The 14,937-nt window shown below is 40.1% G+C and overlaps 1 protein-coding gene across 1 annotated transcript; it reads left to right on the top strand.

Annotated features, from left to right (window-relative positions):
- Positions 1–1,925: 1,925 nt before the first annotated feature.
- Positions 1,926–14,037, top strand: LOC126852421 (adenylate cyclase type 3-like). The gene is made up of 9 exons (XM_050597225.1): positions 1,926–3,567; positions 6,416–6,795; positions 7,618–7,902; positions 8,087–8,376; positions 8,919–9,247; positions 9,734–10,078; positions 11,201–11,506; positions 11,717–12,061; positions 12,193–14,037. The coding sequence occupies exons 1-9, from the start codon at positions 2,932–2,934 to the stop codon at positions 12,373–12,375; spliced, it is 3,099 nt and encodes a 1,032-aa protein (XP_050453182.1). The 5' UTR covers positions 1,926–2,931; the 3' UTR covers positions 12,376–14,037.
- The last annotated feature ends 900 nt before the right edge of the window (positions 14,038–14,937 follow it).

Raw genomic sequence — 14,937 nt, 5'->3', positions numbered from 1 at the left:
GGATTTCAACGTTGAAATCACATTATTTTCCATACACATTCTACGCTACAACAGTTATTCGCACGTTTTTATTGTTAGAGCGCTTGCTTTTTCTTGCTATTATCTTTCTCAATTTGCATCGATATAGCATGCCTCGGGATTTTAATCTTAGTTTTATCAATTAATTATAAACATAATATAAAATAAACAATTTTTTATATTATTTATATTCGATGTTATATATATATATATATATATATATATATATATATATATATATATATATATATTGGTAGCTCTAAGTTTTTCAAGAATAAATATTTTGATAAAATCAAATGGACGAGCAATCATCTGTATTAATTTACACGTTACTTGAATATTTCGTGCATGATAACTTCGCAATTATAATTATCGTGCTTTATCTAATAGCATACGCCTAATGGCAAACTCGCGATAAGAATCGTTGTGTTTCCCTACACGATTCCATCTGATAAGCTCGATGCTTTTCTGTACCCCGAGTCACTCCACCGATGTATGTAGATTGATTTTCTTCGTACAATTTATCAATCGATCGATTATCGGAAGACGATCCCATTGTTGCAGAAATTGTTGCCGAGTTTAGATTTGATGCACGTCGCGGTGCTCGATTAATTCAGACTTGAACGTGTTGAACTCATCTCTCTTGTAGCGAGATCGTGACGCGTGTAACTAAAAGAGTCACGTACCGTGAATCGGATTACTTGCGTTTTCTTGTAGCAAAAAAAAATAAGAAGAAAATAAATAACAAACGTTGCTTGCATGGTTCTGAGAAATAAAAAGCCGACAATTCAATATATCAAATGCAAATAAATGCAAGAATTAGATAAATTTAAATAAATAAAGCGATGATGAGGCAAGAGATGAAGATTCACGCCAGCTTAATGAAAATAAATAATGAGCGTGTACAACAAACCGTTGTATCATAATCTTCTCTCTCGAGATACATCAATATTGTGAGAGTCAATCGCGCAGATAGCTACAACAAATCACTTATTTATATATAGCTGCGCTTGTTGAACTTCGCGAGTAGGTCAAGTTCCGATTATATCCTCAGTTATGAACTGATAAAGCTATAAATTAACGAGATAATTCTGCGAAACAGATATGCAATTGATTTAATCGTCGACGAAGGTTGAATTAATGTTCCTGGAATACTTTTGAGGAATAAAATTGTTTTATAATGAAAAGAAAGGAGCTAAAGGAGGCATTCCGCGATAACTGGTAATTAGACATGAAGAGTAAACTTCACTTCAAAGTTAATGAATGGCTTATCATAATTGGCTAATTGTGACAGTTATAATTCAAAGAATTAAAAAAGAAAATAGAAAACATATTTTAAAAACGTTTCCAATCTAATGTCCTTTATAATATCTGATTTATAAAGATGTATACGATTTTATATATATTACATATAATTAGAATGAACATTTGCAGACACTTCCAATTACAATTTCTGCTCGAACCAATTGCTTTACCGCGTCTCTCTTCAAAGCGTAATTGTGCATAATATTCGCTGATCGACATAGCCTTCATTCATGACTTGATTGGTTGAGAAATTTTCCTCTCAGTCAAAAGGGCAGCTATATATATACAGGGTGAGTCATTGAAAATTGCCATTCTTCAATTTTAAGATATCTATCTTATAGAAAAATATTTTTGATGAAAATTACTTAATTTCGAGAGACATTCTTTGATTAGCTCGACCTTAATCCAGATAATCCAGATTTGATATATTAAAAAAATTTGTTTTTTAAATAAAAGTATATGTATTTTTTTTTTTATATTAATCGAGATTCTCTATTACTCTACGTATATAAGTATTAAAATAGAAAATATATATACATACATATGTTCTACAAAAATGATAAAATAAAAATGAGTTTGAAATCCGTAAAGCAGTAAAAAGCTAAATAAGATTGCTGATGTCTTTCGAAACCAAGCAACTTTAATCTGAAACATTATTCTATAAAACTTATCTCAAGAATGATTAGAAATGCCAATTTCCAACGAAACTCACCCTGTATATATGTATAGTCATCGGCGCCCGAGGGATTTTCGTGAGCAGATTACGTTTGCCCGTTCTAAAATAAAAGCAGGATCCGCTCCGGGATAAACTCGGGATGAAATCCACGGAAGGTGAGTCTGCGCGCGCGGGGCGCATATTAGGTCTTCGATATATGTACGTACGATAGGACCGCGCACAGTAGAAGGAGGCGCACAGGTAGAGCCTGGCGACAACTGCTGGGGTTTGTGGTGGTTGATATCGACCCGGGTCGGAGGGTCGTGTGGCGGCCTCAGGATCGCAGGGCGCACGCCTGAACGTATATATACGTGGCTACTAAGGGGAAAAGGAGAGCGCGGCGGCGAAAACGGCGCGACAGACGGAGATAAATATACGGGGGTGAGGGAGCGGCGCCAGGGAGGGTGGCGAGGAATATATCGGCGACAATGTATATACGCGATCGTGGAGGAGGTAGGCCGTGCAGAAGAGGTAGTAGCTGTCCGCCGGTAGTAGCAACCCGGCTGGCTGAAGCACCTTACCACGCGGGTGCGGATGCTGCGTCCTGAGAGAAGCTCGTCCGGCACTCGACACGCGCGCGAGCGCGCGTGTACGCCTGTATGTGTGAGTGCGTGAATATTGCGGGTGTACGCGTATCGCGTTCTCAGGATAATAGCCGCGTCAGCGAGTTCGGGGATCCTAAATGCGGATTCCGCGCCTGACTCGCGGGTCGCTCGAGACAAGACTTGAAGATCGACGAAGCAACGAGCGGGATCACTAGGGGATCTTGATAAGTTCTCCTGGGAACCACAAGAGTATGTGTCCACGAGAAAACGGTGGCGAGATGATGATCGTGCCGTGTCGGTCGATCGTCCTTATAAAGGAGAAAGCGACGATCGCGGAGATGTTGTAGAATGTGTGATTGTTGCGTAGCGCATGTTTTAACGGAAGACGACGACGACGGCGATAATAACATCGACGCCATGTCGCAGCGACAGGAAACGACGACGAACGAGGAATCCTACCTGAACTGTGGCAGACCGTCGAATCTGCTCAAGACGAGCTTCAGCAGCGCTCGACTCGAGAAGCTGTATCGCGCCTCATCTCTGCAGCAGCGTCGCGGCGGCCTCACGTGTTTCCTGATGTCGGCGATCCTGTACGGCGTTTACGCGGTGGCAGTGCCGGGTATCGAGCTGCTAGCGCGTACCGTCACCGCCGTGTTCCTCAGCCTGAACATCGGCCTGCTGATATGGGCCGAGCATGGCACCAAGGCGAGAAATTCACTCTGGTCGGTGGTACCGTGTATAGTCGGACAGATGTGGATCGTTCACCTGCCCGCACAGATGTTCCTCAAGTCTACCAAGGTCACGCCGAGGGATAGCCTAGGCTGGATGCTGCTGTTGCTATACTTGCTGTTCGCCAGCCTGCCGCTCAAGCTCTGCCGTTGCACGTTGCTCGCGCTCAGCAGCGTTCTCATCTACTTCTTCGCCGTGATCGGCCTCTCCAGCGCGACGTTGGAGGATCTCAAGTCACAGCCCATCGACATTATGGTAGGTAATCGCACATCCATCGTTCGGGAATCCCACGATTGGATTCTCCGAATCAGCGGATTATTAAGAGAGGGTTGGAATTGAACTGAGAGCCACCCCCTTTCTCTTTCTTCTCGCTCAAGATGGTGCTCGAGAGAATCGCGCGGCGAGGGCATCAAGGTTCAAGTACCGTTGACAGACGCGAGTCTGTCTTCTTTCGATTCGCAAACTCGTGAAACGCGCTCATAGTTTTAATCGATGCAAGAGCTAATCCTGAGAAAGCTCGCTTAATTCATCACATGACCTCCTCTTCCATTAATAGCACCCCTCGATAGGATTATTAAAAATAACTTAAATACTTTCATATACATCGCATTCTATATTTAATGAGTCAAGTCCCTTCGATCAGGCCTAAAAACGGCGTGATAAAGCGTGTTTAGAATGCAAATACGTGCTGTATCGATGGCTGTCTCGAAAAGGAAAGAGAGGAAACGATAGCCGGAGGGATAACAAAATCGAGTACGCACTCTCTTCGCGAGATACGCGATGGTTTTGATGTGACGCGAGCACAATCGCGAGTGACGATATGAAAAATCAAAAGCAACGAATAGCGCCCATATTAATTGCGTTCAAGGGATGAAACGCGATACGCACGAAGAATGGGAACAATGATGTCGTCGACACCGACATCGGCAAACTAATTCACTGACAACCGAGGACCGACAGCGCGTACACCAACATTGATCCACACTCAACGAGGCGTATCGCCGCTACTTTTACGCGACAATATACGGTTACAAAAAAAGAAAGAGAAAATATTAGACATATTTGATTTTGACGTCGCATATTTTGCAAAAATCCTCTTTCGCGAAGAGGAATTGAGGATCGGTAAAGAAATAGACGATAAAATCGTGATGTAAAATTCGTTTCTTTTCCTTAAAAAGCTATTCAAGATATATAAAATTTCTAGATAAAAAAAAAATATACATATGTAAATATTGCGATGGATTTGTTTTTATTAAAACGGAAGAGGTTTATGAAACGAGTAGGCTACGCGAACGACATATTTAGAAGAGACTATTAATTGCAAATTATATACTATTTCTGGTCATAACTCTTGACCTTACTCACTTTTGCATGTTGATGGAGACCGCAGCTGACGCGACTTAGGCTACATTTATCGCATCAATACATGCATCGCATTGAGATCAAGGACGCTGTAAATGAGTTCTTCTCCGCAATTTTTGTTTGAATTCAATCATCCCAGTCATCCAGAGATTCGCGATAATTCAATTTTCACTTCTTTAATCTTTTTTTAAATAAATATATAATTATTGTGTGAAAAAATTATTGGTTATTTATTCATTTTATATCTTAAGCGTATTTCTCATTTATTAAAATATTTACTTTATTATTAAGACACCGAAAAAAATTGTCTCACTATTGGTATTAATATTTATAAGAGATTTATATTAATTTATTATATATATATATATTATTTATTATTTTTTTTATTTTTTATTGTAAATAAAATTGTGAAATTATTAACAACTCATAAAAATTGATACGAGGTACTTGCCATGTATGAACCTATAGGCTTACCTTATCGATCCTGGTATGCAATGTAATATCATTACTGAAGCGATAATAGCATAGTAGTATATCGCCAGCGAAGTTGAATTCGTATATCTTTGTTCCTCGAGCATCGTATTCAATACGACAAGCTACAATCTCACAGAGTGATTACAAATGCGCGTGACGCAAGCCCAAGGAAAGAAAGATCTTTCAAGAAACCGAGAGACATGCAAGGCAAACGCTTCTTTTTTCACATCTCGCTAGATATTTTCTTTGCGATTTCTTTTTGAAGGTGAAGAGAATAGCATGATTATATATCGAATTACACGAAGAGTTTGTACTGGAATTCAAGAGCTTTCAGAATCCGCTGAGATTGTCTTACGCGAGACATCGTATTATCTTTACTTTTCATTTATTGAGCAAGAAATAAAAATTGTTTTATGATTAAATATTGAGTAAAGTAACGAGCGTTTGGCGGTGCGGGAAATTCTAACGGATAATTGGCTCGTCATTGATCTAGCATAGCTCTGATGTAGGAAACAATACAGGTGCATCGACCTAGGTGCGCGAAACTTTTGGCAGCGGATATCGTGTGAAAGCGAAAGCTGGAAGTAGACGTGCAGACACGTGGCTCTCGTCGTTAGTAACACTCGAGTAGAGTTTGGTCAATGGTAGTTTAAAATAGAGAGAGCGCGACGGAGATAGAGGCGCGATGTAATGAGAGCGAAAAATGGTGTGAAAGAGAGAAAGAGCGAGAGTGTGTGAAAGAATAGAACTGGGCAACGATGCGAGAGGTTGCCTTTCGATACGCAAAGCTCAATGCTTTTTTTTTTTTTTCCCCTGAGAACAGAGGACCATCCGACACGGAAAAGTGATCTTGCGATCGAGATATCGACTGTGTTTGCTATTGACGGAAACAACGTTGCGCTTCTATTCTCATTCTCTCTCAGATAAATGTAACTCTTCTATCTACATATTCCATTTTTAGTTTCTCTGATATTAAAATATTAAATGTATTACTTTCTACAGAAAAACGTTCTAAAAATATTAAGTTTTTTGATTCCAGAAACGCAAGCTGTGAATTCGTAAATTTCGTTTTTAACGATCTGTCATTTTAATTTAAGCATTTAAAAAAAAAAAAAGATAAATTTTTTTCTAGCTCGCGTCGCTAACTATATTTGCAATTAAGTTTTAATAAGGACGCCTAATGAACTCGCCGCCGGTTCTCGTGTTGCGATCAGTTCGCCCTTGCATAGTCACACTCGTAAATCAGCTTCGTAAAAACGTCCTGTAGATCCTGACGGTGACACTCTTTGCCGGCGCCGCTATTTTGGGTGCTTGCAGCTACTGTCTGGCCGAGTTCCAGCAGCGCCGGGCGTTTCTGGAGACCAGGCAGAGCCTGGAGGTCCAGCTGATGATCGAGGAGCAGAGCGCGGAGCAGGAACGGCTGCTGCTAAGCGTTCTACCGGAACACGTCGCGGTCAAGATGCGGCAGGACCTCGGCGCCTCCCTCGACACACAATTCAAGAAGATCTACATGTCCAGGCACGAGAACGTGTCGATACTTTACGCCGACATAGTCGGTTTCACCGCGATCTCGTCGACCTACAGCGCCAGCGAGCTCGTCAAGATACTCAACGAGCTGTTCGCGCGATTCGATCAGCTCAGCGAACGGTATTTATTTTTAAGATTTTCATTAAAAATTTATATCAGTAAGAAAGAATTTATGTTTTACGTTAAATGAAGAATATGTGTCTTTAATAATACTAAATTTAATACCTCGCTTTTATTACATTCTTGCGTCTTTTGCTTTAGTGTTTATCGATTTTATGAGAAAAGTAATATCACGCACAGGTTGAGAAACGCTGTTCTCGTAGGTAGTAGATCTTTATCGGAAAACCAGGTCTCAATTCCGTTAGTAATTAATTTTTTAATCATTTACAAGAAGGAATCGAATCATATGTTATTACTAGCAAAATTGAAATATATTTAAGAAAAGCACATTGAAGCATCTGTCATGTGTTGCGCGCACCGCAAGGAAGTTCTTTATGATTTTATTATCCAATGTATATACATATTAAGCGAGGCTTCGCGTGCCATCAAATGCTAATCGTCAAATGACTCAGTAAAATGATAGAATCCCGTACCTCGCGCGTTCTATTTCCGCCCGGGTAACGAAAATTGCATGCGATCACAACGAACGCGACGACGATTGATTCCATTCCGGGCAAATTCCCTGCTGATTCTTTCCTCGACTAAGCCGACTACGTAAATCCTGTCGCAGGGGGAGGTCCTTCGAGGACACCGGCAATCGATATCCCCGGGGACGTTTTCCGTCGCCGTCAAATGCACTTTGCAGCTTACGCTATCGCGTTTTTGTTGTTTCATATCGAGCGTACTTTCTGAGCTGAAGAATACTTTTTCTCTGCATAAATTGATAGAAATATTCTTGCGATAAGCAATTGTACAGCGATCTGTACGAAATCTCATTCGCAGATACGAGCAAATGCGTATCAAGATCCTGGGGGACTGTTACTACTGCATAAGTGGTGCGCCCGTCGAAAGGCCAGACCACGCGGTCCTCTGTGTGTACATGGGTCTGTCCATGGTGGAGGCGATCAAGTACGTTCAACAGACGACAAACAGCCCCGTCGACATGAGGGTGGGCATCCATACGGGCGCGGTGCTCGCCGGGGTCCTCGGCCAAAGGCAGTGGCAGTTTGACGTTTACAGCAAGGACGTCGAGCTGGCGAATAAGATGGAGAGCAGCGGAAGAGCTGGGTAAGAACTGTTAAACTTCCGGGGACAATTGAAACATCTCATTTGCCAGTTAATGTCAAGCATGCTTTATTTGAATAGAATTATTCGCAACTTAATCAGAGATTTTATATTAACTTCTATATTCTTTTATCCGTTGCATCGAGGTCGAGCTTACACGAAAGCATAAATAAATAAATTGTTGAAGGAGGGTGCACATTTCGAACGCGACGTTGAGCTTTCTGAATGGAGAATTCGAGGTCGAGCCGGCGCATGGGGAAGATCGGGAGGAGGCACTCCAAAAGGCCGGCCTTGTCACTTACTTTATAGTGAGAGCCTTGAAGCCGTTTAAGCCAGCGGTAACAAAAAGTCTCGCGTCGCTGGCCGATGCGGAGAATTCGCAAAGGATAATGGAAAATTCACAAGACATGGGGGACAATAGCAAGGAGGACTCCGAGGAATTTCAACAACGTCTGAGAAAAAAGCTCGACAGTAGAGGTAAAAATTACTCAGATACATTTTTCGTTCGAATCGAACGCGACGCGTTAAGTAGAGATCCGCCAAAATTAACTCGAAAAAGATTAAATTGTGGAACGTTGCTTCTCGCTCGAATTTTGTAAGCGGCTTAAAAATCCGCGCATGCGTTCACCAAATGCTACTCTCATCGGGTGTTACAATTATCGATGCGGACACTGATTAGAATCGGTGCTCGAGCGAGCGTGTCATTCATGTCGATCAACATCTAACTACGCAACAAGCGATAAAAAATCATTTAAACACATTCGAGAAATTGTGTGTGATAAATAGCCAGAAATTTATTTTATATTCGTGGAAAATAATTTCATCTTGAAAAAAAAAAGAGAAAATTGTTTTAAATTTATTAAAATCAAATTTTTTGGATGCAAGTCGAAGCGAGAATTAATCTCGACAAGCGGGGATCAACCGGAGTGATAATCCGTGCTGGTTAATTGCCGGACATCCGGCCGTCCCATTACCGTCCTCAAGCCTTAAATATGACGTCAGCGCACGAACACTCGTAGGTGGTGTTACCGACCTGAAAGGTCACGTCTCCTGGTTGACCCTACGGTTCAAGGATCCGGGAGTGGAGACGGCGTTCCACGAAACATTGGAAACCTTCTCGCCGTTGTCGCTCCTCGGCGGGCCCTTGGTGACGATGTGCGCGGCCCCGGTCTGGAGGCTGCAACCCTGGGGACCGTTCACGTGGGGTGGTGCCGGCGTAGTCGCCCTCTTCGGCATCGTTCTAGCCGGGGCCACTTGTCTGAGTAGCGCCGTCAGAGCAACGTGGCTCAGAAGCACTCTCACGCTCCTAATGACTTTCTCCCTTATCATTTTTCTGCTATTGGACATGGTAAGAACTCGGACAGCTGGTCTCTTAATCGATACTTGTTGCCGCAGCATGACTGCACGAGAGATTGTATTCATTAGTAGAAATTTAACGATGCATGTAGTCATTTGCGACAATATTATAATCTTCAACATTATATTTTTGACGCTAAATACTAATTAGATAAGAATAAAATAAGAAATATATATACTCCAATACTTTCATCTTCTCTTTATACTTCTCATATTTTTATTTTTATTTCTAAGAGAAATGTCTCGCGATCTCTAGAATGATATAATAATATTCTTCTGTCTTAAAATAAAAATTGACACAGAAAACCATAATATTTTGTATGACATTTTCTTTTTTTTTAATATTACTTATGTAAGAAATATTTCTATTTTAAATATCTCCAGAAAACAATCAATATAACATAATTATTTACGTTTAATTAATTTAAATTAATTTAACTCTCTATTTCTAATAAAAAAGTCTTGCAAACAATTGTAGACCAACTGTGCGATCATTGATGAGGTCGAGCCGCCAAGAAACTTCTCGCAAATTATAAACTGGCGGTCCTCGAGATGTCCTTATCCTTCGTATTATTCGTACATCGGCGTCCTCGCGCTCATCGCCATCTCGATGCCGACTTACCTATGTTACCTGACCAAGGCGTGCCTGATGTATTTTCTTGCCGGCGCGCAGTCCTGCATCAACATTTTGTTCCTTGCTCCGAGCCTCGATAGGGAAGACATGGAGGATACTTCTGGGCGATGGGTGCCCTTCCCGCTGAAATACTCGTTGGCGACCACTCTGTTCATCGTCGCGACCGCGCTGATCATCGTGGCGAGATACGTAAGTGCAAAGTGTTTTTCTTGCGAAGATCTTGCATATTTTTTTGTATCATTATTTTTACGTTAATAACGATATCGTCGGCATAATGGATTAATATCGAGTGCGCGATTTTAAATGATGACGTAAATTTCTGCATGTTGGAAAAAAATTTGACACGGCTGTGTGTCGATTACTGCAAGCGTTAATGCGTAGATATGAATCGCTTTACATTTGCATAAATCGGCTTCCCGTGCGTTACAATATACGCGGCAAATGTAACGGCACGCGAAAACGATTTCTTCCTTCGACGACATCGACAGGCGTGTCGATAAAAGAACAATCAATTTTCCCAGGTTTATAAAACGATTCAATTCGCGAGAGAGAGCCAAGCGTCGCGTTTAAGAATCAAGTATCAAAAGCGGGATCAAATGGCTTGAAATATTATTATTCGTATAAACTGGCAGCGATGCTGTATTTTTAGAAATCATATATATATATATATATATATATATGAAACTTTATTACTTTTAATATTTTGAGATAACTTATTATTTTTAATATTTTGAGATTTCTTATATTGTTGTCGCACTTTATTTTGCATACCGTAAAAATGAGATAAACGTTATTGCAATTTTTTGAAATAAGCAATTCAACAATCGTTATCGGGTGCGAAATAGAAACGTAATCCATTTGCGGATAGCAATGACAACGGCCGGGTTCAATCGTGAAATTGGGCCTCGAGTAATTTACGATTTTCGAGTGAGCTTTTCACGGTACATGAATGACACTTACCCAGCGCGATCCTCCATCCGCTCTCTACTAAATTACCGAGAGAAGCAAAATCAATTTTGCGTCAAATTTTCGCTCTAACGAGACATTTCCTCTCCGCCGTCACGGAAATACAAATCCCTGCACTCCACGAAACGAGGAAATGTAGGACGATTCGGATGAAGATGCTCTTACTTAATTTTCTTATTATCAGCCGCTTTATAATATATATTGAATCACATAAAAATATGACACAAAAATTATCTTAACTGTGTCAGGTTTTAGTTTTCTGTCAAAACTTTATCTAGTCGCGCGAAAAATTTCGAGTGAGGATTTCGTTGATAAACGAATTTGTCGTAATTATCACGTGCGCAGGCTGAGAAGGCGCGAAGAATTTTATATGTACGGGGACGAGAAGTGATAGCGCAGAGAGAACGAGCGGCGGACATGAAGCGGAGAAACGGCGCGCTAATATACAACATCCTGCCGCCTCATGTGGCCGCCTATTTCCTGTCGCACGCGAGACACTACGACGATCTCTATAGTCAGAGCTACGCCGAGGTGGGTGTGCTGTTTGCCAGCATGCCGAATTTCGCCGACTTCTACAGCGAGGAGAGCATCAACAATCAAGGCCTCGAGTGCCTCAGATTCCTGAATGAGGTCATCTCCGATTTCGACGCTGTAAGTTTCATTCTCGTATATCTTTACGCGACACTTTTCTTTTCAAAGAAAAAAAAGAATTGATCTAAAAAAATCCAATGCTTTAATAAAATATTTAATTTTATAAAGAAGATAACTTGCTTTCTTACAAACATATATTTAATAATTTCCAAAAATTGTTTGAATCTTAATAAGTGTTTAAATTTATTTCAATATTTTTATTCCCGTTAGATTCTTGATCAGAATAAGTTTAAGGACATCATCAAGATCAAGACGATAGGCTCGACTTATATGGCGGCCTCGGGAATAACCGATGCAATCGGTTCGACGCAATCGGAGAACGGTCCCCGGTGGGATCATCTCGTCACCCTCGTTGATTTCGCTTTAGAGCTTAAAAAGGCTCTGTCAAGTATTAACGAGCAGAGCTTCAATCATTTTGTTCTAAAAATGGGCATCAATCATGGACCGGTAACTGCCGGTGTCATTGGGGCGCGAAAGCCTCACTATGACATTTGGGGCAACACTGTCAATGTCGCGTCGAGGATGGAGAGCACAGGAAAGGTCGGCTGTATTCAGGTACCATGAAGATCAGAAATCAACGATATATTTTATTAATTTTTTTCATTATTTTTGTTGAAAATAATCTCTAAATATGAATATTATTTCATTGAGTAAAAATTAAAAGAAAAAAAAAATAAAAACTGCAGGTTACTGACGAGACGCGGAGGATATTGGAGCCGTTCGGTTTCGGATTCGAGCAGCGAGGTCTCGTGTTCGTCAAGGGCAAGGGACAGCTCTTGACGCACTACCTCGTCTCCAAGGACGGCGTCTTTCTTGATCTGGACAGCGATCTGCCCGTTGAACCTACTCATCCGATAATCTATCAATAAATGTAATGAAGGCTCTAACTCAAAAGGATCATTGTAAATTTTCAAGGGAGGACAATTGGAACAAAGTCCCATTACAGCTTTCTTCGAAATGTAACAGAGATTGGATGTTTGTAAGAAAAATTTAACATCCAATCTGATATTCGTTCGTGAAGCGACGAGCGAGAGGAGAGACGAGTTGTAACTTAGACGACATTTCTATACGTCGAACGAAATTTTCTTGAAGAACGTTCGGCGAGCTAAATGTATTGTCGTAGAGAACTCTCTAAATGTTAGCATCCTCGTGTCTCTCATGGGGAAGAGATTGCACATGGAAGAAAGAACGAGAAGGACCGGATCGGGTAGGATCGATGCCTAGATCGTTTACAGCTGTTCTCGAGTGTCATCGTACGTCACCATATCATCCATCGATTAACGTGAAGGGAGAGAGTATAGTCGCGTTGATTACTCGTTATCATAACGTTTGCACGCACGCGTACAAGCGGGGGTCGTACATGCGTTCCGCGAATGGCGAGGGTATATCAAATTCGCGTACAGGGTATATTTGAAAAAAAAAAAAATCGAAGAGTAATAAGGATTCTGGAGACATATTACAGACCGAATGAAATGATATTTTGATGTGTCGCCATGTAAATAGCAACAGATCCGTAGGTGAGGAAACACAAACGTAATATTGTTAACAGATGTAATATAATAGCAAATGGATGTGTTTAATGGATGAAGCATCGAGAATCAGAATAACGTAGAAGACTAATTATTTCGTGTGTGTTAAATTTCGCAGACCTAACTTCTTTCTCTAAATTATACTGACACAAAAAAAAAACAATTCACGACAGGATTTTTATTAAGAATCTTTATTAGCGCAGGTAATAATTAAAAAAGAAAACTCTATATCTCAAAATAGAAAGAAAGCTTCTCTTTGGAAAGAGAAAGAAAGGAAGAGAATCTTGAGAAAAAGATAGAAATATTAGCAAAACGAGATTTGACATTTTTGATTATCGGTGACGTTTGTGTATAATTTGATCGTTTATCCGATGACCCGAAATCAGAGTATGTCATAGCGGAACGTCGATTTAGCAAAGAACTATATATTCACCTTCCGGATACACATCATCGAGCGCACAGCCGAGAGATATATCAGAGACAGTAAATATAATATATAACTTAATAAAGGGAAAGAATAAAAGCAACAAAAACACATACACACTCTAGGGATTAGAAACATGTGCCGTATAAAAACAAAAGAAGAGGAAGGAGAAAGTAAACAAAAAAAAAAAATGAAACACACAATCGCCGATACGGTAGTAATTTATTTTTCTACAGTCGTCGAGTTTACCAAGATTACTCGGGTACGTACGGATAACGCGAACACGAGGAAGCTTAAGAAAATTTTCTACTAATTCTTTCGTTACGTACGACGGCACAAATTCCAATGCAAATATAATCATCTCTCCCTGCGCGTGTTCAGAAGGTATTTTATTCAAACGGTCTTGATATCAGATTCTCGTATGACAGTGCAACGTACTCGTGCAATATATGGCCACGTTGAATATGTATAACGAAAGGGTTGCGCGAGAGAGAAAGGTAGAGTGAGAGAGAGGGAGAGAACGACGAGAGACTGAATGAAAAAAAAAAAAAAAAAAAGAAAAAAAAAAGAAAAAACAAGTAGGTATCGGCCTAAGCGCAAGAGAAACTAAGCAAAAGTCAAAAATAATCTCTTCGTTCGGTGAGAAAGAGAAGCGATTTACTTCCGAATCTTATCACGAAATTTGCGTACTTCCATTTCCAGCCGATTTCTCGCCCGCATTGTCACGCGTACACGCAACACGAACACAAAAGCATGCACACGCATCGATTGATAGACACACACTATGTCATACACATATGTGTACGTAGATGAGAGAGTATCTCTTGTAGATAGCAATAAACGGACTCTCTTTTTCGCGTATACACATACATTTGCATATACTATGTTCCCGAAGGATCGATCGATACGCGAGGAATCGGAAAAAATATGATTGATATGTGATACTTGTAAAAAGTAGTTCAAGAGAAATTAATAGAAACTCATTTTGAATACTTGATTCTTGTGATTAAAGATCATATTTCAATTTTTTATTTTTCTTGATTTAAAATTAAAAAGAAAAAAAAAAAAGAAAATACAGAGAGATATTGCATTGTAAATAAAAAGAGAAATATATAGATAGATAGAAAAAATAAAAAGATAGAAAAATATATCTAAACATTTTTCAATTAATCTCTGACATCAAAGAGAAATAAATTTTATCTTACAAATTTAAGTTTCTATTACTTTCTTTTGACTTGTTTGTCTATTGCGAGATTGTCAAACGAGCGGATGGCGAAACAGAAAGTGTGAGATGCGCAAAACGATCCGCATAATCGTATATAATCGTGTAAAGAGAATATATCACTGTTGGTATGTTAGCAAACTTTAAATGTGATGATTGAAAAATTCGAGGAAAATAAAAACACCTGTCATAAAGACTATTAACTTTGTATGACAGCAAACAGGTGGTATGTAAAATTACGCGAGAAACTCCACTC

Source organism: Cataglyphis hispanica, chromosome 10, assembly GCF_021464435.1.
Source record: "Cataglyphis hispanica isolate Lineage 1 chromosome 10, ULB_Chis1_1.0, whole genome shotgun sequence".
Lineage (NCBI taxonomy): Eukaryota > Metazoa > Arthropoda > Insecta > Hymenoptera > Formicidae > Cataglyphis > Cataglyphis hispanica.
The sequence above is the reverse complement of the archived record's forward strand: the minus strand, read 5'-3'. Positions and strand labels throughout refer to the sequence as shown.